The sequence below is a fragment of the Sus scrofa genome, chromosome 13 (genome assembly GCF_000003025.6).
Source record: "Sus scrofa isolate TJ Tabasco breed Duroc chromosome 13, Sscrofa11.1, whole genome shotgun sequence".
NCBI classification, from domain to species: Eukaryota; Metazoa; Chordata; class Mammalia; order Artiodactyla; family Suidae; genus Sus; species Sus scrofa.
In genome coordinates, this window is record NC_010455.5 from 26,683,527 (window position 1) to 26,710,971 (window position 27,445).

Here is a 27,445-nt window from a genome sequence, read left to right on the forward strand (position 1 = left end):
AATATAAGAAACATTAATAAACATATTAACATTGGCTTTTTAAGCATAGATACGTATATGTGTGTCTATATATGCACATATGTGATTTTTTTGTGTGTGTCTTTTTAGGGCTATACCCACGGCATATGGAGTTTCCAAGGCTAGGGGTTGAGACAAAGCTGTAGCCACTGGTTTGCGCCACAGCCACAGCAATGCCAGATCTGAGCTGTGTCTGTAACTTCACCGCAGCTTACGGCAACGCCAGATCCTTAACCCACTGAGCAAGGCCAGAGATCAAACCTGCGTCTTCATGGATACTAGTGAGATACTAGTCAGGTTGATTTCGCTGAGCCACGACGGGAACTCCTTATATATGTATTTCTTGAAGTGACCCCCAAATACATGATTATTTCAGTTTGCATGGGAAAATGACTGTGCCTCTTTCATGGTATTTTAATTCTTAAGATATTGTTATCCTAAATTTAATAACCTTTAGAGTGGCCGAATGTTTGTAAGAGGTGTATGCTTTATAATAAGAATTCATTTGAATCTTAGCTGCAGCACTTACTTGGAACACAGTGATTTCTTGGCTGTAAAATGGGAATAACACTGACCTCTTTGGATTATTACGATCCAGTGACACAATCCAATTTGATGCATTTTGACCAAATACATATAGTAGGTTTTCAAGAAATGTTAGCTTTTCTTTTGTTCTTTTAAGCAAAAATGAGATGTAAAGGTTTTTTAATGCTAGTACCTTTTAAACTACTTTGTTTTATGTACAGTTTAGTTTTTTGGGATGTTTTCATCTAAATGGAATAAATAAGTACTGTTCTTAACAAAAAAAAAAAAAAAAAAAGAAAAAATGTGAAACTATATACTGGGAGCATCAGAAAAGACTTCCCTGAAGGGATGAATATACACAAGTAGGAAAGAACATCTTTGGAGATTGTTCTCTTTTCATTAGATTTTGTTATTTAATTATTTTAAATTTTGTTCAGAAAAAAATGATAGTGGGAGTTCAGTCTGAGATTCAAAGTGATGTCTTAATTTGTGTAATTATATACATTAAAAATTTTTTTTGTCATTATCATTTGTGAGAATCTAGTTCTGTATTTTAAGGTTTACCCTATAAGGTTGAGAATTTTAAATTCACTATGAAATGATGTCTTTAAAGACAAATGTTTTTTAAGACATAAATGATTTAAGAATACATGCTTGTCTGTTCTTGAAATATCAGCACATCATGGTAGGTTTTGTTTGAGATTTAAAACCATAATAAGGATAAGCATAATTGCTAAGAACAGTGATTACCAGTCAGCAAATATTTATTAAGCACCTACTGCATTCTAGGCACTAGTGTATAAGAGCAAACAATTGCTTTGTAAACATTTTGAAAAAAAAAAAGTAGCAATTTAAAATTCAACAAAATTTTAATTACCTGTGACATGTAAAACACTGTTCTAGGCATTAGGGGAGGTAGAAGGAAAAGAAATAGAACTGTAGAGTCCTTAAGAACCTTGTGGTCTCAAGATAAAGATAATGTATACAAAAACCTATTGGATAAGACCACCTGGGATGGATGTGTCCGTGGTGTTTTGGAGATACAGAGAAGGGAAGGTGATCTCAGCTGGGAGAGTTAGCGAAGACTTCACTGAAGGGATTATATAGGAAACAGTGCTAGTTTTGGAAGAATGAAAAAATTGTTGGTTTCTGTCCAGATGTCTATCCTATGTGTTTTTTTCTTGTCAGTCCCTGACTTGTTATTAAAGATGCCAATGGAAATTACTTTTGTAAAATTTTCTTTTAAAACATAGCTTATCAGAGTTCCTTGGTGGGTCAGTGGGTTAAAAATCTGTCATTGTCCTTGCTGTGGCTCTGGTCATTGCTGTGGCGTGGCTTCGATCCCTGGCCCGGGGACTTCCACATGCTGCGGGTGTGACCAGTATAAGTGAATAGTATCCATTCCAAAGCTTAAAAAAAAAAAAAAAGACACATAGCTCATTAAACTTGCCAGCTTTATTTCTGCCATCACCAAAAAATCGTTTCAACAAACTAATTTTTTATCAGCTCATAAAATTAAAATGGTGTTTAAATTCTCAACCTTTATAATGTAAACCCTAAATATTAAATAGGTTATTATAAATGCCCCTGACATTTTACGTCTCAAATTTACTTCAAGCTTCTCTGAAAATAAAACTTAAAAACAGAATGAAGCTCTAAGAGGAAAAGTCACAGAAACTTAATTTTGTCTCTCTTATTTTGTAGATGTCCATGGCAACATTGAAAATGAATTCCTTATTTTCACCAGATATATGAGAAGATTCATTTTAAACAGTCTAAATACTTTTTCTTCTGTTGGAACAGCATGGCAGGATTCAAGCGAGGGTATGATGGGAAGATTGCTGGATTATATGATCTGGATAAAACCTTGGGTCGAGGTCATTTTGCGGTGGTTAAACTTGCCAGGCATGTCTTTACAGGTGAAAAAGTGGCAGTAAAAGTTATTGACAAGACAAAATTGGACACTCTAGCCACTGGTCATCTTTTCCAAGAAGTGAGATGCATGAAACTAGTGCAGCATCCCAACATCGTACGCCTTTACGAAGTTATCGACACCCAGACCAAACTGTATCTTATTCTAGAGCTTGGGGATGGAGGAGACATGTTTGATTACATAATGAAACACGAGGAGGGACTTAATGAAGACTTGGCCAAGAAGTACTTTGCTCAGATAGTTCATGCCATATCTTATTGCCATAAGCTCCATGTGGTTCACAGAGACTTAAAACCCGAAAATGTGGTCTTCTTTGAAAAACAAGGTCTTGTAAAGTTGACAGACTTTGGTTTCAGCAACAAATTTCAACCAGGGAAGAAGCTCACCACAAGCTGTGGATCTCTTGCATATTCTGCACCAGAAATTCTGCTTGGTGATGAGTATGATGCCCCTGCAGTAGGTAGGTAACCTTCCAGTATTTGCCCTCTTGAATTTTTCTGGCTAGCGTGTAGTTGGTTATATTGGTTATTGTTTATCTAAAAGAGAATCTCTGTTAAATGGGTTAACAGATTGGGTTTCATGAATGCCATGTTTCCCTAAAACTGGCAATTTGTTTATTTTACCCTTTAGAGAGCTAATGGCCGAAGTGTATTTGTCAGCACAAAGGAAAATGAGTAAGTTACCTTTCAGGGTAACTTGTCACCTGCCCATTTTAGTTTTTTTAAGGTCTGAGTACTTTTCCTGTCTTCTTAGATTTCTTCTAGTCATCTCTTTCCTGTGAATACTTTTTAACAGTCATGAGACCCATATTAGAAAGGTGCTGTGAATATTACAGAGCAGTGTGAAGAATTGGTCATTGGAATAATTTATTGTGACCTTGAACAGTGTGCCTAACTTCTGTTTGCTTCATTTCCTCATCCATAAAATAGAATTAGATCAGATACAGGTGTCATACATTATCTTGTTTACTTTTTACAATGACCCATGCAGTGGTTATTGTCCATTTCATTGTGCAGGATAGGAAATTGATTTACAGAGTGCTTGCTGTGTGGTAGATTCCAGAAGAGTGGTAGCACTTGGCATTTCCAACGACCCTCTGCCTTCACCCCAACATATTTTTGCAATCCTACTCACTTGTCATGAGTAATTTGTGTTTTTCTTTTTTTGCTTTTTAGGGCCACACCCCCAGCATGTGAAAGTTCTCAGGCTAGGGTTTGAATCAGAGCTATAGCTGCTGGTCTACACCACAGCCACAACAACATGGGATCCAAGCTGTGTTTGTGACCTACACCATAGCTCATTGTATCACCAGATCCTTAAACCACTGAGCGGGGCCAGGGATCATACCCACGTCTTCGTGGACACTAGTTGGGTTCATTAACTGCTGAACTGAACCACAATGGGAACTCCTAGTTGTTCTTCCTTTTTTTTTTTTTTCTTTTTTTCTTTTTAAGGCCTCACCTGTGGCATATGGAGGTTCCCAGGCTAGGGGTCTAATCAGAGCTGTAGCCCCCGACCTACACCACAGTCACAGCAGTGTAGATCTGAGCCATGTCTGTGACCTACACCACAGCTCACGGCAACACCAGATCTTTAACCCACTGAGCAAGGCCAAGAATCGAACCCACAACCTCATGGTTACTGATGGGGTTCGTTAACCACTGAACCATGACAGGAACTCCCCTAGTAGTTCTTTATTTAGTTTTTTGAGGAACCTCTATATTGTTCTCCAGAGTAGTTGAACCATTTATATTCCCACCAGCAGTGTTGGAGGGTTCCCTTTTTTCCACACCCTCTTCAGCATTTATTGTTTGTAGACTTTTTGATGATGGTCATTCTGATGTGAGGTGACACCTCATTGTAGTTTTGATTTGCATTTCTCTAATAATTAATGATATTGAACATCTTTTCAAGTGTGTTTTGACCATCTGTATGTTTTCTTTGGAGAAACGTCTATTTGGATCTGACCTTTTTTTGATTGAGTTGTTTGTTTTTTTGATAAGGCTGTGTAAGATGTTTGTGTGTTTTGGGGATGAATTCCTTATTGGTCACTTCATTTGCAAAGATTCCCTCCATTCTGTGGGTTGTCTTTTCATTTTTTAAGTGATTTTCTTTGATGTGTAGAAGCTTTTAATTAGGTCCCGTTTGTTTGTTTTTGTTTTTATTTTCATTACTTTAGGGGTGGATCTGAAAAGATATTCCTGTGGTTTATGTCAAAGAGTATTCTGCCTGTGTTTTCCCCTAAGAGTTTTATAGTATCTGTCCTCACATTTAGGTCTTTATCTGTTTTGGGCCTTTTTTTTTTTTTCCCTGTGGTGTAAGATAGTGTTCTAATTTCATTCTTTTATGTGTAGCTATCCAGTTTTCCCGGTATCGCTTATTGAAGCGGCTGTCTTTTCTTCATTGTATATTCTTATCTCCTTTGTCAAAGATTGATCATAGTGCATGGGTTTATTTCTGGGCTTTCTATCCTATTCCACTGATAATACCATACTGTTTTGATGGCTGTAGCTTTGTAGTATAGCCTGAAATTAGGGAGCGATTTCTCCAGCTCGTTTTTCTTTTCCTTTTTTTATTGTCTATGTTAGTTGATGTACAGTGTTCTGTCAATTTCTGCTGTACAGCAAAGTGACCCAGTCATACACATATATAGATATTCACTTTTTTCACATTATCCTCTATCATGTCGGCTCTGCTTTTCTTTCTCAAGATTGCTTTGGCTTTTCATGTTTGTATACAAGTTTAATTATTTTTTTGTTCTAGTTCTGTGAAAAATACCATTAGTAGAGATAGAGATTGCACTGAATCTGTAGATTGCTTTGGGTAGTATAGTCATTTTGACAATGTTGATTTCTTCCAATCCAAGTTCATGGTGTTTCTTTCCATCAGTTTGTGTCATCTTGTCTCCTTCATCAGTGTCTTAGAGTTTTCAGAATACAGGTTTTTTGCCTTTTTAGGTAGGTTTATTCCCAAGTATTTTATTATCTTTGAAGTGATGGTAAATGGGATTGTTTCCTTAATTTTCTTTTTCATCTTTCATTGTTAGTGTATGGGAATGCAAAAGATTTCCATGTATTAACTTTGTATCTGGCAATGCAGTTTTTTTTTTTTTTAACTGAATTCATTGATGAACTCCAGTAATTCTCCCATTGTGTCCTTAGGGTTTTCTATGTATATATCATGTCATTTGCAAACAGTGATAGTTTTACTTCCTCTTTTTCAATTTGGATTCCTTTTATTTCTTCTTCCTCTCTGATTGTCATAGTAGGACTTGCAAAACTATGTTGAATGACAGTGATGAGAGTGGACATCCTTGTCTTGTTCCTAATCATAGTGAAAATGCTTTCAGCTTTTCACCATTGAGAATGGTGTTAGCTGTGGGTTGGTCGTATGTGTTATGTCCTTTAATATGTTGAGAAAGCTTCCCTGTATGCCCATATTGGAGAGGTTTTTATCAAAAATGGGTGTTGAATCTTGTGAAAAACTTTTTCTGCATCTCTTGAAATGATCATATGGTTTTTGTTCTTCAGTTTGTTAATGTGGTATATATCACATTGATTGTTTTGTGGTTATTGAAAAATCCTTGCATCCCTGGGATAAATCCCACTTATGGTGTATGATTTTTAAAATTTATTGTTGGATTAGGTTTGCTGATAATTTTGTAGTGGATTTTTGCGCCTATGTTCATTAATGATACTAATCTGTAATTTTCTTTTTTTGTGGTGTCATTGTCTGTTTTTGGTATTATGGTGATGTTGTCCTCATAGAATGAGCTTGGAAGTGTTCTTCCTCTGCAACTTTGGAAGACTTTCAGAAGGATAGGTGTTAACTCTTCTCTAAATGTTTGATAGAATTTGCCTGTAGGCCATCTGGTCCCGAACTTGTGTTTTTTGGAAGTTTTTAAATCACGGTTTCGATTTCAGAACTTGTGATGGGTTTATTCATATTTTCTATTTCTTCCTTTTCAGCCTTGGACGGTTGTACTATTCTAAGAATTTGTCTATTTCTTCTAGGTTGTCAATTTTACTGGTATATAATTGCTTATAGTATTGTCTTGTGATTGTTTGTGTCTTGTTGGTGTCAGTTGTAATTTCTCCTTTTTCATTTCCAGTTTTATTGATTGGAGCCCTCTTCCTTTTTTTTGTCTTGAGTCTGGCTAAAAGTTTATCAATTTTGTTTACCTTTTAAGAGAACTAGCTTTTAGTTTCATTGATCTTTTCTGTTGTTTTCTTCATCTCTATTTCATTTATTTCTGCTCTGATCTTCATGATTTCTTTCTACTAACTTTGGGTATTGTTTGTTCTTCTTTCTCTAGTTGCTTTAGTTGTAAGTTAGGTTATTTGCACTTTTTCTTATTTCTCAAGGTGAGATTGTATTGCTATAAAATTCCCTCTGAGAATTGCTTTTGCTAAATCCCATAGGTTTTGGACCAGTGTATCTTCACTGTCATTTGTCTCTAGGCTTTTTTTGATTTCCTCTTTGATTTCTTCAAAGAGCCATTGGTTGTTGAGAAGCACATTGTTTAGCCTCCATGTATTTCTGGGGGGTTTTTTTGCATTGTTTTTCCTGTGGTTGATTTCTAGTCTCATAACATTATGGTTGGAAAAAATGCTTGATATGATTTTATGATTTCAGTTTTCTTAATTTTTTTCTTCTTCTTTTTAGGGCCGCACCTGTGGCATATGGAAGTTCCTGGGCTAGGCATCAAATTGGAGCTGGAGCTGCAGCTGTCAGCCCATGCCACAGCCATAGCAATGCCAGATCTCAGCCAGGTCTGCAACCTGCACCACAGCTCATGGCAATGCCTGATCCCTAACCCTAACCTGAGCTGGGCCAGGGATCAAACCCACATGCTCATGGATACTAGTCAGGATCATTACTGCTGTGCCACAATGGGAACTCCTAGTTTTCTTAAATTTACTGAGGCTTGATTTGTGGCCCAAGATGTGATCTGTACTGGAGAATGTTCTATGTGCACTAGATTGAGAAGAAAGTGTATTCTGCTGCTTTCGGATGAAATGTCCTATAAATATCAATTAAGCCTGTCTGGTCTAGTGTGTCCTTTAAGGCCTGTGTTTATTGATTTTCTGTCTGGATGATTTGTCCATTGCTGAAAGTGGGGTGTTAAAATCCCCCATTATTATTGTGTTATTCTCATTTTGTTCTTTTATGTCTGTTAGCAGTTGGCTTATATATCGAGGTGTTCCTGTTTTTGGTCCATATATATTTATAATTATTATATCTTCTCCTGGGATTGATCCCTTGTTGTTTGTAATTCTTTAGAGAAGATTGTGAAAAATTCCCCAAGTCTTTGTCTGAAAATGTTATCATAGTTGAATGATGATTTGGCTGGGTATAGAAGTACATATTCAGAATCATTTTCTTCTCAACTTTGGAGATATTTTGCTGTCATCTTTTATTTCTGAAATTGTTGGGACAAAGTGATGTGAGATTAATTTTCTTTTCATTGTTGGTCTATACATTTCATTTATCCTGTAAAGCACAGTTCAACACTTCTGGTAATGCTCCATTAAGTGGTTTTTCTTGGGTATTAGTTTTTCTTTTTGATATACTTGATTCCTCTCTGATGCTAGTCATTTTTCCTATGTGTTCAGGGATTATTAGTTGTGTGTTTATCTCTTTTTTGAGCTTCCCTAATAGTTATGAATACAATGCCTCTGTAACCTCAAGTGGCTGTGGGAGAGAAGCAGAGTGTAGCTTGGTATCTGGCATTACTGTTGATAGACTGTTGGTACGTCTCTGCCACTGGTGCCCACGGTTACTCTTCCCACCTGGAACAAATATCTGCTTGTTCGTGCTTGGTGTGTTACAAGGTGGGAGGGATTTACTCATCCCTGTAATGGTTGTCTTGGTGCAATTCCTTCCTGATTCCAGTCTATATCTTCTAGAAAGGAGCACCACAGAAGTTCCTACCAGCTGGTTTCCTTTCAGTCTGATCCCGCGGGCCATCCGCCTTTGCTGTTACACCTAGGAATTTGGGGGAGAAGGAGAGCTAGCTCTTGCTCAGTGAGCTATTGGTTCAGTCACCTTTGTTGGCTTTCAAGAATGTGTATTAAATTGACTTCAGTGAGTTAGAAAGGAAAGGGAATAAATGATATGTGTGAAAAATCCTGAAATCTCTCATTGCAATCTTAGGAATTCCTGTGGTAGAGATTGCAGTGTAGCAGTGTATGTGGTAGAAAACTCATTGCTGGTAGTTTTATCACTTTAGGTGATGGAAGGTCAGGCAGCAGATGAACCTGTGTGTGCTGGAGTGGGGCACATCCGTGACTTGGCTCTGCTGGAACTGCTGGCCTGTGGGGTGGCTCATCTAGTGAGGCTCCAAGTGAACTTCTGAGTACCTGAAGTTTTCTTTTCCAAAGCAGCATTGGAAAAGACCTTCCTCTGCTTTAAAAAAAAAAACTAAAATATGCTTTAAGGATTTCTTCTTTATAGGAATTCTAAGGTGGGAAAACTATTTCTTAGATCATGGACAGAACTTTTCAGTTGTTATAAAACCCTGACGTTGTTTATGACTTCTTTTCTACTTCACTAAATTTTTAAAGATTATCTTCCAAGTTAAAATGAATTAAATTTGTTATCAGAAACTTTGTTATGTCACTTGAGATTCAGAGGCTTCCCCGGAAGTTATAGCTCTGCAACTGAAAAACCCCTATATTAGATTCTTTCTAGTTTATAGACAAACCATTTCAAACATAAACTCTTCAGTCTCTGCATTAGTTTACTGTTTGCTGAATTAATATCAGGAGATATCATTGAAAGCTAAATTACTTAAAACATGGGTCCATATTAATACATCTCCAAGGCTTGGATTTAGAGACAGTGTGTAAGCTTTTGGGGATAGAAACAGAAAATCTGTATACACTCTGCGATTTGTAGTCCAGCATTTAATGAAGATTATTCATTTATGGACTTATGAGGAGTGTCCTCATGCAAATGGATATGCCAAAAAAGAGTTCTTTCCATAAATCTGTATTTTTCCCTACATTAAAATATAACTCTTTGCTGGTTCTTAGTAAACTACGAATAGAGGGCAACATCCTCAGCTGCATAAAGAGCATCTACAAAAACCTACAGGTGGCATCATACTTAACGATGAAAGACTGAGTGCTTTCCCCGTAAGTTCAGAAACTAGACAAGGATGTGCAATGCCTAGCAATCTTATTTAGCATAGTGCTCAAAAGGCATACAGATTGGAAAGGAAGAAGTCAAACTATCTCAGTCTGTAGCTGACATGATTGCCTACGTTGAAAACCTCAAAGTATATAGCTACAGGAAAATTCTTGGGACCAATAAATGATTCGGCAAAATAATAGGATACAAGATCAACACATTAAAAATTAATTGCATTTCTATATAATAGCAAACGTGGAGACTGAAATTAAAAACCCAGTAGTATTTACCTTCATGCCCCCAAAATGTATACATCTAACAAAACACATAACAAACTAATTTATGCTAAAAATTGCAAAATGCTAATGAAAGGAATTCGAAGAAGACTTAAATGAATGGAGAGGCAAATCATATTCATAAATTGGAAGACAGTATAGCACAGATGTCAGTTCTTGCCCAGTTGATTTAATGCATTTCCTTTCAAAAGCCCTATAGAGTTTGAAGACATAGACAATATTCCAAAATTTGTATGGGAAGGCCAAGGACCTAGAATAGCTAAAACAATTATGCAAAAGAATAATGACACTGTTTTCCCAGTTGCTGTTGAGCCCCAGCCACACTGTCTGTTGTCACCTTTAGCTCCAGTTCTGCCTCAGGAAGAACTGGAGCTAAAGGTGTTTCCCAGCCCGTGGCCCAAGCCCTCACCTTCTCCTCACCCCTGTGCGTTCTCCCTCTGCACTTGACTCTTCTCTCTCTGCAGTGGGGGTGGTAATAGTTCCTGCCTTTAGTACTGTCGTAGGGATTAGATGAATGAATACCTGCGAAGTACTGAGCATAATGCCCGTCATAGTTGACCTTCAGCAGTGGCTGTAACTGTCTCAGCATCCTCCTTTGGAGGAGAAATGTCTAGTGTTTCTGTGGGGCAGCAGCGCTGCCAGCCCAGAGAGTTTTCAGCTTTCCTGGCCTCATTTTCCCTCCTGAGGTGTTCCCACCTCCTTTGGAAGTTTGGCCTGAGGGAATTTCTAAAATGTTGGCTCCTGGGCATGGAGGTGGTGGGGTGGGGGAGTATGGATGGGGGGAGCTGGCCCAGGACCTGTGTGCATCTGCTTTCTCAATAGTGTTTTTAGTTGTGTTTAACTTTCAGAATGTTAGTTTGTGCTTAGGGAATAGATTGACTTCTAAAGAGGGGATTTTTCTGTGTGTGTGTGTTTGTTAGATTTAGAAACAACTAAATGAAAGTCCTGGTATTTATTTGATAACTGGTTAGTTTCTTGGAATTTTAGAAGAGTTTTTCAAACCTCCCAAAAAAAGTAACTATTTTAATGCAGAAATACTCTTGAAACTGAAACCACTTATATTCACTTCAGGTTGTAGCCTTGGAACCCTTCGGCGAGTTGAAAACGTCATATCTGCTTGGGTGCTGTTTAAGCTTTGTATTTGTGGGAAGAAACATAAACCTGTAAGAAAAGACTAGTTTTCAAAACAAAAAAAATCAGCGGAACAAACTTGTAACAAATTTGGAATCCTTCTGGTCAGAATGCACATTGGCTGGACAGACTCAGAGCTCTGATTGGTCCTTGGAGTGACTGTGGTGTGTTTTAAGAACTGCTGAAGAATATGTGTGTCTGCTTAGGTCAGGGTGCTGGGCTTCATCACTCTGCTGTGTACTCCCTGAGGTGGGCCTGGCAGGATGGAAACTCTACCCAACTTGTCCTGGAGTTGTGACTGCCAGGATGGCTGCTTGGGGAATGCTTTCACCGTTACCTTGACACACAGTGTGGTTTACTTCCTTCAAGGGCTGTGGTGTCTGTCAGCCCTGGTGTCTCTGGTGTGTTAATGTTGTCTTTGGTAGAGGAAGGTGGAGAGCAGACATGGCACAGGGCAGGGCAAGGCCAAGGTCATCCGCATAGACCACTGTAGAACCGGTGCTTGCTTATAGCTGTGATTCCTGTTCGTGCCCTTCACTGTTTTTCTTAGTCCCATCATTCTGTATAACTCATTTTCTGTATAACCTACTTTGTCTTTGGAAAACATTGATGTGTCTTAGTTAATTTTTATTGACTTGTTATCCAGATGGTGATGTGTTTAAAATTATATCTAGTATAGTGTAAGTGCCTAATTTAATATTTTAAAATTTTAATTCAGAATTATTTTAAACCCTGGAGCCTTTTGGGAAAAAATGGTGGGCCTTCAGCATTTGTGGCAATGTCTGGTGCATAGGAAAAATAGACTGTATGGAGTGAGACCCTCCTTATAGACACACCTAAATTCTAGTGCCTGTGATGCAGCCAGGCATAGAGTAGGCACATTAGTTTGTGGATTAAAAAAAAAAAAAGGCTAAAAAAGAGGATGATAAGATGCAGGGAACACATGCCCTGATTGCCTTTTTCCTTTGGAATTGGATGGGGTGCTGCCAAGCCTAATCACTCCATGTGGCTCACTTGCTCCCCTTGCTCAATAGTGAGATCCTTGAGAGAGGGAACTGTGTGTGTGTTTGTAGTTTATCTATGTCCCATCCTCATCTCTTGGTAAACATGAAAAACTCTTAATGTTTGTTTAAATGAATAAATGTTACAGATATTAGCTAAATGAGAGAAAATTTACATTCTTGTAAACTTTACAAAGTTTGTGATTGCCCTCCATGGCTCTTCCTGATCTCTTTGGTCACATCATAATTCCTTTTTCCTGCCTTTTATATGTATATTTAATGAGTCCTAAACACATCATGAGTCAGATGAAAGCTGTTGTTCCTCATGTTGGAGTGCTGCAGAGGTACCTTTTCCAAAGTTTGTGGACCATCATGAAGCAGCCCTTTTTTAGATCTGATCTTCCACATTTATGGGGACCCACTACTTTTTGACAGAAAAGATGAGCACAGGCACTTTTGAAATAAGCTTTTGGGGTATAAAATATAAGTGTGCAATACTGACCTCATTTTTTCTGTGTATCTAACTCATATACTGTATTTGAAATTTCCTAGCTATGACTTGGGAACATTGTAGTGGAAAATTGGAGGTAAGGTTATAGACAGGCCTGCTTCCCAAAGGAACATCATGTTATTGTGGGTACAGTGTTCTTTTTATTTTTTAAAGTCAAAATAGACTTAATTTGTCGGTATTTGATTTGTTTGATAGGATTTTTTTCGAAACAATTTTATGTTAGTAGCAGAGTTTGTATATATTAACTTTTCACTGACATTTGGAGGTCCTTGTTATAGTTTAAAACAGACTTAACATGAATTGGGAACTCCAGTAGATGGCAGGGAAGCCCCCAGATGGTGTGATCCCTGTGTTCCAGGGTGCGATTCTCAGTTTTATACTCAGTAGTAATTAGTCTCTAGAGGACTGACACTGTTTTACCAAATTGTTAAGAGACTAATGTATATGAATACAGGTTGATTGATATATGAAATATTGTCAGTTCATTATAAGCTTATATTCTTGCATCAGAGTAGCTGTATTTTCCTAACTTTGCCTTTTTTTTTTCAGATTTTTAAAAAGATGTTATACCTAAGATCTTCTTTTAGTTATAGTGTAATAGAAGTTGATTGAATTTTTTTTTTTTTTTTTTTTTGTCTTTTTAGGGCCATACCCAGGGCACTTGGAGGTTCCTAGGTTAGGGGTCCAATCAGAGCTATAGCTGCAGGCCTACACCACAGCCACAGCAACGCTAGATCCGAGCCGTGTCTGTGACCTACACCACAGCTCACAGCAACCCTGGATCCTTAACCCACTGAGCGAGGGCAGGGATCCAACTTTCGTCCTCATGAATACTAGTCAAATTCATTTCTGCTGAGCCCTGATGGGAACTCCCAAGTTGACTGGATTGGACCTTTTTCAGCAACATTTGTGATTTTTTTTTTTTTTTTTTTTTTTTGTCTTTTGTCTTTTTAGGGCCACACCCATGGTATATGGAGGTTCCTGGGCTGGGGTCAAATCGGAGCTATAGCTCCTGGCCTACACCACAGCCACAGCAATGCCACAGCCATAGCCATGCTAGATCTGAGCCACGTTTGCGACCTACACCACAGCTCAGGGCAACGCCAGATCCTTAACCCACTGAGCGAGGCCAGGGATTGAACCTGCGTCGTCATGGTTCCTAGTCAGGTTCATTTCTGCTGAGCTGTGATGGGAACTCCCATTTGTGATCTGTTGACACCCTGGAGGTCACATAATTCTTGTTTGGATTTCTGCCTCAGCTCTAAAAAGGGCTCTTTCCAGTCTGGAACTTTAGTTAATCTATTCCTGTTACTTCCAAGGCTTTTAAAAACATGATTTCTGCAAATTATTTGTTTCTAGTTGCTGCAACAGGACCCTCAGTCTGCCACAACCCATTGTATTTCCCCTGGAAGCAGAAGAGTCCCCATGGTTTTAGTTTAGTCCTGATTTTTTTTTCCCATCAATCATCAGTTTGTGGGTGGGATACAGTGCTATCTGTCCTAAGGACAGTTGTATTATCAAGTTGTCAGTAAACAGATTGATAAAAACTTCTTGGATTTACCATCTAGTGTCAGTATTAAAATGAATTCACTGATCAGTAGAGGCAAGACTAGGTAGAGAATTTGTGTTCCCTGACTTTCTAACCTTTGGCCCTTCTAGCTGCTGTCAGGGGAATAAAGGGAGCAGCTTTTCATGTGGTTAGGAGGCTTTCTGCAGTTTTTGTGTTACTTTATGTAGGATAAATGAACTTCAGAATCCTTAGCTAACAGTGTCTCTTATCCGTGAGAGATCTTGCTATTGATTATTAATTTTTTTTACATTAGTTCTTGACTTGTTTCAAGCACAGTAGAGCGCCAGGAAGCAAGCAAATAAAGTATCCTGGGATGCTGAAATGGACTGCCCTAAGCCCCTGTACAAAGCTCTTGTATTTTGTAGTTATCATCCAGGGTCTCACTCAGATCCTTATTTAGTTAATTTTACATAAAACTCTAGTAAGTTCAATAAATTATTTTTGTAGTCTTTAGCTGATAGGTAGGTCACACAGGGACTCACTCCCTAGAGGCTGGCACACTGATAGCAACAAAAGAAGAGGAAGAATCATGAAGTCATAATTGAAAACTTTAAGAATATGATACGGCCCTTTGTTTGCTACCTGGCGTCCAGGTTTTTAGCAGGGCTTATGGATACTTTTGGGTAGGGTGAGATATATGCTTGCTATGGAAGCATCTCTAAAAGAGGATCCTAGCTGGAACTATTTCTTATAAACCAGTGGTGGTTACTTTCTCTCTAAGTGAATGAACAGAGATGAACTGTGGCAAGGCCCAGGACATAAAGGGCAGGGGTGAATCTCTCCTGGAAATTCATTACCAGCCTCTATGGTCTCATTTTGATTATATTTCAGCACCTGGCACAGTGCTTGGCAAAGTGGTGCTGTATACTTGTTGAATACATGTATTACTGTCCGCTTTACTGTGGCTCTATAGTGTATGGTCTGATGTTCAAGGGCACCCAGGTATCTTAGTGTGATTTTTTTTTTCAAGTTTTAAAAAATATTATTAGCATGGTTCTTTACCTATCAAGTGATGTAGAAAAAACAATGGGCCCTAATAATTTTAAATTCCTCTATTATCAGAAGTCATGAGAGAAAGAATTACTGAATAAATGATATTAGAATAATTAAATATTCCAGGAATAAGAAATGATAAATTCCCTACCTATGTCATATGTTATAACAAATTCCAGGTGAATTCAGTATTTGTATATGAAGAATTAAACCCCACCCCTGAAAGTTGAATATTCACAAGATCTTGGTCTATCTATTAAACAGCAATCATAAGGAAAAGATGATAGATTTGATTTCATTTTGTGGGTATGATGCACGTATGTTAAACACAAAATTGTAATGGAAACACTGGGGAAATAATTTATGATATAGATGATTACTTTTCTTATTCTAGAAAGAGCTCTTACAAATCAGTGAGAAAACTCCCCTAAAGTTGGTGAATTCTAGCGTGTGTAAATTATACCTTATGAAAATTGGGGGAAAATTATCAGGGCAGTGCAAATAAAACAAATCTTTTATATCTTTACCTATCTAATAGGCTCATGTATAAAATTGAGGAATTAATGCATATGTATGTGTATAGGGGGGAGCTTTCCCCAGGCTGCTAATAGAATCTTACTGTCATTACACATGTATTTCATACTCTGAAAAAGTAAATGTCAACTTTTAAAAACAGGAAATGTGTGGTTATATTTGAGAGAACTTTCTAGCTAAAGTTTTAATCTGAAGGAATCTCAAAGTTGTAATCCTTTGTGGAGCCAACCAGGTTGTAGGTTTATTGTAATCCCCAGAAAGATATTAACACATTGATTTTTCTTTTAATGTAGGAAAGTAAATTGGTGGGTTTTTTTTTGTTTTTTTTTGTCTTTTTTAGGGCCGCACCTGCCGCATATGGAGGTTCCCAGGCTAGGGGTTGAATGGGAGCTGTAGTCGCTGTCCTGCACCAGAGCCACAGCAATGCCAGATCTGAACTGCATCTTCGACCTACACCACAGCTCACGGCATTGCTTAACCCACTGAGCAAGCCCAGGGACTGAACCAGCAACCTCTTGAATACTAGTCAGTTTCGTTTCTGCCAGCCATGGCAGGAACTCCCAAATATACTGTTTCAAAGTTTATTTCTCTTTGTCCTCAAATGAGAATGTTAAAAAGTCTTTTAACAAGTTCAACAGTCTGGGATAATGCTGTGTCTTGTTAAAGGACACACCTTATTTTGATTTTGTAGCTCCCTGCCCAGAAAGCTGTGTTTGTTGCATTTTGAAAGAGAACCTGCAAGAGTCAGCATATGCAGGTGATTGTTATTAACTGGTATTTTAAAGGTTTATATATTTGTCTTAGGTTAGCACACCACAGTCTTATGCAAAAGAATCAGTGTTTTTAAAATCAGTTTTGAAAACATCAGAGTACACCATTAGCTATTACACTAAAGCATCAAGTTAGTGCAGACTTCACATTTATCTCTAGTCTGCATAATTGGTATTGTTTGCTTAGATAATTGAATTGGTCATTTTTATGTTTCGTACTGAATCTAAACATTGCAGCTTTCTAGATCTGAGCCTAACCTGTGAAATTGCTTTATATTTTTCATAATCATGTAAAATTGCATCTTAAAATGAAATCAAAGCCCCTGAGTGTCCATGATGAGGCAGGGCTCCAGTACACCCCCTCTTTGAAAAATATCCACATTGAAATTTGTAGCAGAGGAATGTACTCTCATGCATGTTGCTGGCCAACATCCTGATGGCCTTGTTTCCACATTTAAAAAGTATTTCTGGTATATTAACGTTTTAGATTTTGTAACTAATGTTATAATAAAATTGGACAAAAATTAGAAATTTTTCCCATAAGCTTGTAAAAAAAAAGTATTTAGATTTCACAAGACACTTTTTTAAAGGATGTAATTTTGGAAAGGTATGAGTTCGTAGCTGATTCTTGCTTCACCAAGACATATATTTATTTATTTATTTTGTCTTTTTAAGGCTGCACCCATGGCATATGGAGGTTCCCAGGCTAGGGGTCATATCGGGACTGTAGCTGCCGACCTACGTCACAGCCACGGCAACACCAGATCCGAGCTGCATCTGTGAACTACACTGCAGCCCATGGCAATGCCTGATTTTTAACCCACTGAACGATGCCAGGGATTGAACCTGCGTCTTCATGGCGGCTAGTCGGATTCATTTCCACTCAGCCACAACAGGAACTCCCAAGGTATTTAGATACTTGGAGGGATTTTTCTGAGGGTGGCAATTCCTAGGAAGTCAGAGCATCCAGACTGACTTTGTCTGGGAATGTACTGAGGTGGGTGATTTTGGTGGCTCTGGCTTCAGGGTCACCTTTCCCTTTAGAACCCTCAGGTTTGTCTAGAAGCAAGAACATAGAACTAGAGGGTTGTGGCCAGCAGCACTATCCTGATGCCTTCCCAGGCATTAGGGGACCCCAATCCTCTCCCTAGGCACTGTAGAAATAAGTTACCACCAGGAAAAAGGTCACCCAGGGAGTCTGTGGACCTATAACCCTGCCCCCCCCCCTTTTTTTTGATCACACTGTGTAATACTGTCAGGGATGCTTATAAACATCAGTGAGTTTAATATTTGAGTTTTCTTAATCCTTGAAGGAAGTTGTTTGCACTAAAAATTAAGTATTTCCTACTATAGCTATTAATGCTAAGTAGGGTGAGATTGGTCTATGCAGACATTAAGGGGATCTTGCAGAATGAAGGACCTCAGACCACAGGTTGAGAATCACTGGCCCACTGAATACAGACCATGTCTAGACTCCCCCCCCCCCTTTAAAATTAAAGTGTAGTTGATTTACAGAATTGTGCCAATTTCTGCTGTACAGCAAAGCGACTTAGTTATATACACACACACATTCTTTTGTTCTTTTCCATCATGGTCTATCCCAGGAGATTGGGTATAGTTTCCTATGCTATACAGTAGGACTTTATTGTTTATCCTTTCTAAATATAATAGTTTGCATCTACTAACCCCAAACTCCCAGTCTATCCCTCTCCCTCTCCATTCCCCCGTGGCCGTCCTCACCAGTGTCAGGTGGTACGTCATTGTAGTTTTGATTTGCAGTTAGTGATACTCAGCATTTTTTCATGTGCCCACTGGCCATCTATACATCTTCCTTGGAGAAAAGTCAATTTAGGTCTTTTGCCCATTTTTTGATTGGGTTGGTTTTTTTGTTTTTGCTGAGTTGAATGAGTTTTTTGGTATTTTGGAGATTAAGTCCTTATTGGTTGCATCATTTGCAACTATTTTCTCCCATTCAGTAGATTGCCTTTTTTTTTTTTTTTAATGTTTTCCTTTGCTGTGCAAAAGCTTGTAACTTTGATTAGGTCCCATTTGTTTATTTTTGTTATTACTATTGCCTTGGGAGACTGACCTAAGAAAACATTGGTACAATTTATGTCAAAAAATGTTTTGTGTCTTCTAGTAGTTCTATGGTGTCATGTAAAGAAATGTCTTTAAGCCATGTTTAAGTCTTTTTGAGTTTATTTTTGAAACAGTTAATTTCTAATTCAAGTAATAAACAAATGTTCTTGTGAGATAATTCAAACAACGCAGAAGTATATTTGATAAGAAGCATGAAATCCCTTTTGCTTTTTCCTGCTGGTCCTACTCCTACAATCTAGAATGATACATATAGTATTGTTTGCCCAGACACACTTTTAGAAAGAAACAGATAAGTAGTGGTGTCCACATTTTAGAGGAGAGAGAACTAAGACATGTAGAAGCCAGGTCACTTGGCCAAGAATATGTAGCTAGTTAAACGGCCCTGGTGGGGTTTGAACCTTGGTCTCTCTGATGCTTTAACCCAGGCATACTTTTTTCACTAGGCCATACTGAGAGAATTCTCACAGCTCTTAGGTTTTAGCCTGGCGTCTATAAAGTTCATTTCCTAACTGGTATCAGAATGACTTAGGAAGGAATGTTGAGCTGGAAGAGTGTCTACTGCTTGTCTGGTTTGGATGTGTGTGAACGTGTATAGTCCCACAGTGTGTGATTGATAACCTTTGGGTTCTTGAACTTTTCCCTGTTTTCTCTCCACTTGAAAAAACAAGTTTGCATAATGCCTTAAACAGCTGACACTGCAGCTTGTCCTTAATGACTCTCCCTCCCCTCACCCCACACACACTACTCTCAGCACTTCTTAGTCCCCTTTCCCTTTCAGCTTTTTATTTGAAGTACATGAAGTACACTCACTACCCATGTACCTTAAACCTCGACTTCTGCTGCTTTCTGCGGGGCTCTACCTGAACAGTATTTGCAGAAGTACTGCTTTGTCTTTAGTTTCAGGCTCACTCCGTTCAACACACTTCTGTCGAGCAGGCATTACCTGGGTGCAGGGGACATATTCTGCACTCTGGGAGCTCTGAGCAATGGAGGAAGACAAGAGAGCATCTGTAATTGCAGTGTATTATGGTGATGCTGAAACTACCAGGTAGCCCAGGTCGCCAGGTTGGCAGGCGAGCATGGGGAGATCTCAGGGAGGGTGAAGCACACGTTGGAATTGATGGGATTTCCCTGACATGGAAGTCAGAGGACCACAAAGTGTAGAGTCTGGGATAGGTGGGTGGTGGTGCCAGTGACCAGGTTAGAACACAAATGAGGACAAATAGGTTTGGGTAAAAGATGATAAGCCTCTTTGGGGCAACATTTATTTCTGAAGTCCCCAAGGTGTATTTAGGTGCATTCAGGTCTGGGAAAGAAGTTTTTTGAAGTAGGTGCGAGATGATGATATTCATTCTCACTCTTTTTTATAAAGAGAAGAAATGATTCCTTGTTAAATAATAAAGGTTTGCTTCTAACTGGAGTGTTGATAAACCAGGAATAATAGAGCTATTCTAAAACATGGACTTGTCCAAATTCTTTACTCCTCTTCTGCCTCACTCTTACACTGTTCAGATTACCTGACAGTTTTCTACTTTCCCTATGGTTTCTAGTTATGTCCCTTAGATCCAACTAGTTATCTTGTTCAGAGCAGAAAAGAATCTTTAGTAACCAGAGCTCTAGCTGATTTTGAACATAGGTGAGTCGTTCGTACTGTGTGGGTAGGAATTCACATCAGTAGACCATAGAGGTTAGGTTTCTGAATATCATACAAGAAGCAAAGATCCATGGAGTTCCCATTGTGGCGCAGCAGAAACTCATCTGACTAGCCTCAATGAGAACACAGGTTCGATCCCTGGCCTCTATGCCTTGCTCAGTGGGTTAAGGATCCAGCATTGCCACGAACTGTGATGTAGTTTGCAGATGCGGCTCAGATCTGGCATTGCTGTGGCTGTGGCATAGGCCGGTGGCTACAGCTCCAATTAGACCCCTAGCCTGGGAACCTCCATGTGCAAAAAAAGAAACAAAGGTCCTAGGTTTCATTATAGACCCCCTGGAACCTGCACACTTCTACTATAGCAGTACTTGCTATTCTGAGAAAGCATTCCCTTTAACATTAGTATTGGGTCATATGTCAGTTGCTGTTGACCGTAGTTGGAACTGAAAAGTGATTGCATAAATTCTGCCACTTGTGAGTGGTATTGTAAAAGGTGCTGGTCCCAAATTCATCTGTAGCGGTTTTAGAACATTCTGTTCCTGTTGATTTCATGACTTATTGCTACACTGATAAAAGAAATCCAGAGGGAAAAATAGAAGTTTCTACCTAAAACCTTTCTTCTGGTTTCCCTATTTTTATTACTTTCTAATCCCTCGTCATTCTTTTGCTGTCTAGATAGTTCACTTCAGAAATGATTTTTCAGAAAACCTCTCAGTAGTCGTGACATTCCCCCTCCACACCCTCTTGCAGTTACTTTTCCTCAAATTAATCATTCTTTTATTCTATTTTGTTTTCATTTTTTTCTTTTGTTAGCTTGCCTAAATGAACTTTGTAATATCAACTCCACTTCCAACTCTAGAAATAGCATAATTCAGTTGATCATCATAATTATGATGAATTGACCTACTGAATGTCAGCAGATGAGACGGGCGCTCATTTTTGAGATCTTATTTTCAGCTAGCCTGAAAGCCAGTAAGGGGATCAGTAATTCCCATCCTTTGTACTAACAGAGACTTTATTATCTTTCCACCTCACCCACAGTTCTATGAGTTGAAAGTTTTTGTTTTAATCAAAGGAACTGTATTCTATGAAGTGATATTTTCTTTTTCTATTATTAACCAAGGGTCTATAGCCAGGTCCAAAATAAAAACAAATGCTTCAGATAGTATCAATATTAGTATCATTTTTCAGATGGTTGATGTTTGTTAACCTGTGGACCTTTAATATGAATAAACAATTCCACTAGTATTTTTTAAAGTGAAAATAATGTAAAGTCCCCATTCCATGCTCTTTCTCTAACTTTCCCCACCCATCTTTACCTCTCCAGTTACAGACTTGGTGGATTCCCTTGTGGTCGTAGATCTCAAGTTGAGGCTATGATCTTATACTTTGTGAGTTCGTAGTTTTAGTAGCAAGTTATTTTTTTTAACAGAAAAGATAATTTTAAATATCCACTAAATGAATTTTTATTAGGACAAGTACCACCTCCCTTCCTTTGAAGCAGTTCTTAGTCCTGTAATACCAGGTGTCTAGTCCTGGGAACCAAACCCCTGAGTTATCACCTTTTCCACGCTGAATTACTGAAAAGGCCTTCCCTGTTTCTTTCCCCCCATCTCCATTAGTTTTTCTTCTTTGTGTTGGCTTTGGGCCTTCTTAAGCTTACTTGTTTCTATTACCCATTGTCTGTTTCTCACAATGAATTAGTAGCCCTGTAACAGCAAGGGAGTGTCTCATTTATTTCTGTGTTCACTGTCCAGAATAGAGCACAGGTGAACAGGAGCAGGGCAGCAGCAGCAGCCTCCTTGGGAGGGCTTTCTGTATGCTGGGCTCTGTCTTGTTTATATGGTTTCTAGCCCTTCTATAATGCCCAGAACATCTTTAAGAGGAAGCACCTCACTGTTACTAACTTGATTAAAGGCACACACACCACTTTGTGTTCCTTTAGTGACTATTTTTATCTTTTTCCTTTGGCCCTTAGGATGAAAGGTTAATTCTTTTGGATGCGATGGTAAACGGGATTGCTTCCCTAATTTTGGGGGGTGGGGGGTTGTGCCTGGGCTATGGGATGGAAATCCTGTGAAATCAGATTGTTATGATCATTATACAACTACAGATGTGATAAATTCATTTGAGTAATAAAATAAATAAAAAGGATGAAAGGTTAATGATTCAAAGACAAGAAATAGAGTAAGAAGGAAATACAAAGTATGGACAATAAGAAGATGGAATAAACGGGCCCTTGAATAATGTTGTCTCAGTAAGAGGGTCATTCACCCTTTCCAAAACTTTACTGCCTCAGTTCTTCTCCAGTTTAAATGCTTCAAATCATGTTATTTAGCTAGGTTTCTCAAAGTATAAGCATTTCCACGTTCAGAAATTATTTGAACCCTAACTGAAGTAAGTGGAAACATGTATATCTATTCCTTGTCATTTTTTTACTCTTCTAGTCATGCATCACTTCCTAACTAGCAGAGTGTGTTAGTTTGCTTGGGCAAATGATCTAACGTTTTCAAATAATGGACTTCCTTGTTGCTGTTCTTTTGGTTTTTTTTTTGTTTGTTTGTTCCGGGCTGCACCCACAGCATGTAGAAGTTCCTGGGCCAGGGATCGAACCTTTGCCACAGCAGCGACCTGAGCTACTGCAGTGACAGTGTGAGTACTTAATGTGCTGAGCCACACAAGAACTCCCTTTGTTGCTGTGGAGGTTAATACTTAACGGAAAAAGAAAGTTTCTCTAACCAAATAAGAATTTGGGGTCATTATTAGTTGATATTTATATTATTTGTTATGTTTTTAGATCATCAGTTTTGTATAATTGTGCTGTCAGATATTATCTCCACTTTAGCATAGAGAAAAAATAAAAACCCAAATTAGTTTACCCACAGTTAAATTATGAGATGGTGGAAGAAATAGTGTAACCAAGCTCATTTTATAGAAGTTATTGTTTTTTAGGATTTAAATGGAAAGATAGGAATATTCACATACATATGTATTAATGGTTAGAGTTGGTTATAGTAGTAGTATTGGACATTGTCAATATTTTAACAATAGGAGAAAGTTTTTATTTCAACTATCCTGATTTTTACATTTATGCATTTTTATAGTAAGCCATTTACCATACCCCCCTTCTTTGGAAAAGAGATAGCCAAGAATATATTATAAACAAAAACTTGAATTTCCCTGCTTGTGTAATGAACATGGGTGGGTTTACTTTACAGGTAATTTGTAGATTATGAGTATTTTGTAAAATGCAGGACACATGCATTAAAGAGAGAATAATTGTAATTGACGCTTTTTCATAGTGGTGGCCTGAGAATTGGAGCAGGTGACCAGAAATAGCAGATTCATATTGTACAAAGAGGGTTTAAGTTAAATATCAACTATATAAATTTCCTTTAAAAAGCTAATAAGGTATATTCCTAGAATTGAGATTATAAATTATTCTCACTGAATATTTAAAAAAGCAGGTTCAGTTAGTTACCATTACTCAGATTATTTGACTTTGAATGTGGATGGCCTCTGTTCCAAGATGGAGATAAAGAAGAGTGGGTCAGTGAGTGGAGGGGAGTCCTGAGCCAGTTTGCTGTAATTCATTGCTAGGGTAATTCCTGCATCCAAGTAAAGCCAGGCGACCTCTTAGGGAAGCTGCAGAGTCAAGGGTTTGAACTGGGTGATTCTCAGGTCCCTTTAATTCTCATTTATGTAAATGGTTTAATTTTAGCAGATATTTCCATCTCCTTCACTAATTTCTTTTTTTTTTTTTTTTGTCTTTTTTTTTTGTCTTTTGTTGTTGTTGTTGTTGTTGTTGCTATTTCTTGGGCCGCTCCCGCGGCATATGGAGGTTCCCAGGCTAGGGGTTGAATCGGAGCTGTAGCCACCAGCCTACGCCAGAGCCACAGCAACGCGGGATCCGAGCCGCGTCTGCAACCTACACCACAGCTCACGGCAACGCCGGATCGTTAACCCACTGAGCAAGGGCAGGGACCGAACCCGCAACCTCATGGTTCCTAGTCGGATTCGTTAACCACTGCGCCACGACGGGAACTCCCTCCTTCACTAATTTCTATTGGAGCATCCTTAGTAAAATTTATTGTTTGTATAAAAAATATCACTGTGTATAACTTAGGGGTTTCTGCCTTTCTTGCCATCTTTGTTTACTTTGGACCAAGTAAAAGATACATTATTAACAAGTTTTAGTTCTCATGAACCTATATAATTTTGGGTGTTGAAGCTTAAATGAAAACAACAGTTGAGTGTTTACAGATGTAGTGACAATGGCCATGAGGCCTTTTCCCATACTCTGTTTTGCTGGTCTAGAAAGCTTTTTAAAAATAAATACATGTTATTTTATTTATTTATTTAATATAATACGGAGTTCCTGGGCCAGGGATCAGATCCAAGCTGCAGTTGCAACCTGTGCTGCAGCTGTGGCAATGCTAGATCCTTTAACCCACTGTGCTGGGCTGGGGATCAAACCTGCATCCTGGCACTGTGGTGATACCGCCAATCCCATTGTGTCACAGCAAAAACTCCTAGAAAGCTTCTTGATGTCTTGTTATATGAATGTTCATATAATCATGGCTATACTTTAATTTCTGGAAAAAGGAATTACTTGTGTTGTCCTTTCTAAATGGAGTCATCCTTTTTTTTTTTTTTTTTTAAATCTAAGAAAAGCATCATTTTTCCATCTGAGTGATGGCTTTGTTCTTTATTTAGTGGCAAGAAGTAGGGGGTTATTTGTTATTACGGTATTTACCATAATGCTGGCGGTGAGAGGGTCCTTAGAAGTCAGCTAGCCCAACCTTAAAATCAGTACAGGAATGTCATATGCAGGAAATTAGGCAGGTGGTTACCCAGCCTTTGCTAGAATACCTACATCGATAGGAAACTTACTATCTTTTCCAGTGTTTTCATGGTTTTATTAAGTAACTTATGCTGTTTTTTAAGTCCAAGTGTGCCTCCTGGTTACTTAGACCTTCCGTCCTAGTTATTTCCTCTGAAGTAACGCATAACCAGTCTTTTTCCTCATTGACATCCCAGCCCAGGAGTATTGCTCTTCTCTCTGAGCTTTAATTTCTTATCTATGATGTGATCTGTTTATCTGACCAGGATTGAGGTTAAAGAACAACCTGGACAATTGTGACTTTAGGCAAAATTCTTCATATCTCAGAGTGTTAATATCTTAGTTTTCTCTCTAGTAGATAATGTAATGGGGAAAATAACAGTGTGTGTCTCTTGGTTTGGGAACCTTGTTGGGTACTTTCCAGTTGATGTTCTTGCCATTAACACATGAATTAATTTATTTCTTCATTGAACATTTATTGACCATTTGCTATGTGCCTGATACTTGCTTGGGTCTTAGGTGAATATAAAAACAGGGAACAAGACATATACCTTCCCTCCCTTACTGGGGCTTTTCTTCCCTAGATCTTTTTACTTTCAGTTATAAATGCTTTTAACTGTTCAAAATAAAATTAGTTTGGTAGTGTACTTTTACTCCTCTTAGTGTTTTTGATTTTCTAACTAATTCAGTATTTAACAGTATGTCTTTGATTTGTAGATATATGGAGTCTGGGAGTGATCCTTTTCATGTTGGTGTGTGGGCAGCCACCCTTTCAAGAGGCCAATGACAGTGAAACATTGACAATGATCATGGATTGCAAATATACAGTACCATCCCATGTGTCTAAAGAGTGTAAAGAGTAAGTACAAAAAGATACACATGTGGGTTATTATCTTTGTTTATTTTAATTTTTGAACTTAATATTTCTGCTCTTGTTAAGTATGTTTTGGGGAGTTAACCCCAGAATATGATTTGACATTTAATATTGGTGTATAGAATGTATTAGTCTGTGTTTTAGATATGCAATTTTTCAAGACATCCATCCATTCTATGCCTCTTACCCTCCAGGAGTGATGGTTACTTCCACTTGAAGAATTACCATAAGAACTGCTTTCCCTTTTTGCATGAGCAAAAAGCAGAACCACCTGGAATTATTTGGCATTCCAGAGACGAGTTAGGGGATTTTGTTTCCTGAAATAGACCATCAACACATCATTTTAGGATTTACAGAGAGTGTCATAATTTTATTCATGCACTCCTCCCCCCGGTTGACTAAAGAGCTCTGTTTGGAGAAGCTCCCCTGTAGCACAGCAGGTTAAGAATCTGGTGTTGCCACCGTTGTGGTGCAGGTCACAACTGAGGTGCGGGTTTGATCCTGGCCCAGGAACTTCCATATGCTGCTGGTGCGTCAAAAAAACAAAAAAAACGAAGAGCTCTGTTTTGGTTCATGTGGCTATGGGAAGAAGTACGTGCAAGTTATTTGGCATTTAAAGTATTACATAGTACTGTGATATGTGTAGAGATAAATACATAATAGAATAAAAGAACTGTTTGAAGTTCAGTATTTCACTGATATTGTGGGTGATACTTTAAAATAAAGTCAGCTGAGATTATAGCTACTACTTGAAGGATTTTGCTATAGAAACAGAGTTTTTGGTTTCTCCCATTGGCTGGTAAAAAGGAAATCTGATAGCTTGAAGATGCTTAACCGTCTTTGGCCATGGTTAAGAACTTAGGTATTCAAACACTCTGGGTTCAAGTACTTGCTTCTCAGTTTATTAATGATCTTAAGAATGGTGGATACCTCACAGGGTTATTGTGAAACTTAATAAATTACTGTGCATAAAACTCATGGCTTAGTCCTTTAGCACATAAGTAGCTCTCAAATGAATATTAATGATTATCCTCATCATAATCCTTATGCCTTTACTATTATTACTCGCTACCCCAGGAAGCAACGCCACGGGTCTGTGGGTATACATTATGTTAGGTGTTTGTAATTCAAGGAGTATCTCCATAGCACCTTCTGAAAAGAACTAAAGCAGAGTAACTTAATTTTATGTTCATATATATCGAGAAGAAGGGATAAAAAGTGTATGTAATAAAATGAACACTTTTGTACTCATTATCCAGCTTAAAAACAGCTCTAGGAGTTCCTGTCATGGCTCAGGGGAAATGAATCTGACTAGCATCCATGGGGACGCTGGTTTGATCTCTGGCCTCTCTCAGTGGGTTAAGGATCAGGTGTTGCTGTGAGCTGTGGTGTAGGTCGCAGACATGACGGATCTGCTGTTGCTGTGGCTGACATAGACTGGCAGCTGTAGCTCCAATTCAACCGCTAGCCTGGGAACCTTCATATGCCGTGGGTGCAACCCTAAAAAGACAAAAAAAAAAAAAAAAAAAAAAATTAAAAAAGAACAGTGCTAACATCT

General features: G+C 38.3%; 1 protein-coding gene across 7 annotated transcripts in view; it reads left to right on the forward strand.

Moving 5' to 3' along the window:
• The window catches only part of SNRK (SNF related kinase), a 55,259-nt gene that overhangs the window by 14,319 nt on the left and 13,495 nt on the right, over positions 1 to 27,445 (forward strand). For 3 of the 7 annotated variants that reach the window (XM_021071714.1, XM_013981529.2, XM_021071716.1), the window contains 3 exons: positions 2,248 to 2,367; positions 2,463 to 2,936; positions 25,731 to 25,872. In XM_021071714.1, coding sequence (XP_020927373.1) covers positions 2,248 to 2,367; positions 2,463 to 2,936; positions 25,731 to 25,872 — 736 coding nt within the window. Of the gene's footprint in view, positions 1 to 2,247; positions 2,937 to 25,730; positions 25,873 to 27,445 lie in introns of those variants that run through there. The other 4 variants (XM_003132143.4, XM_003132144.4, XM_021071715.1 and 1 more) reach the window with 2 other exon arrangements.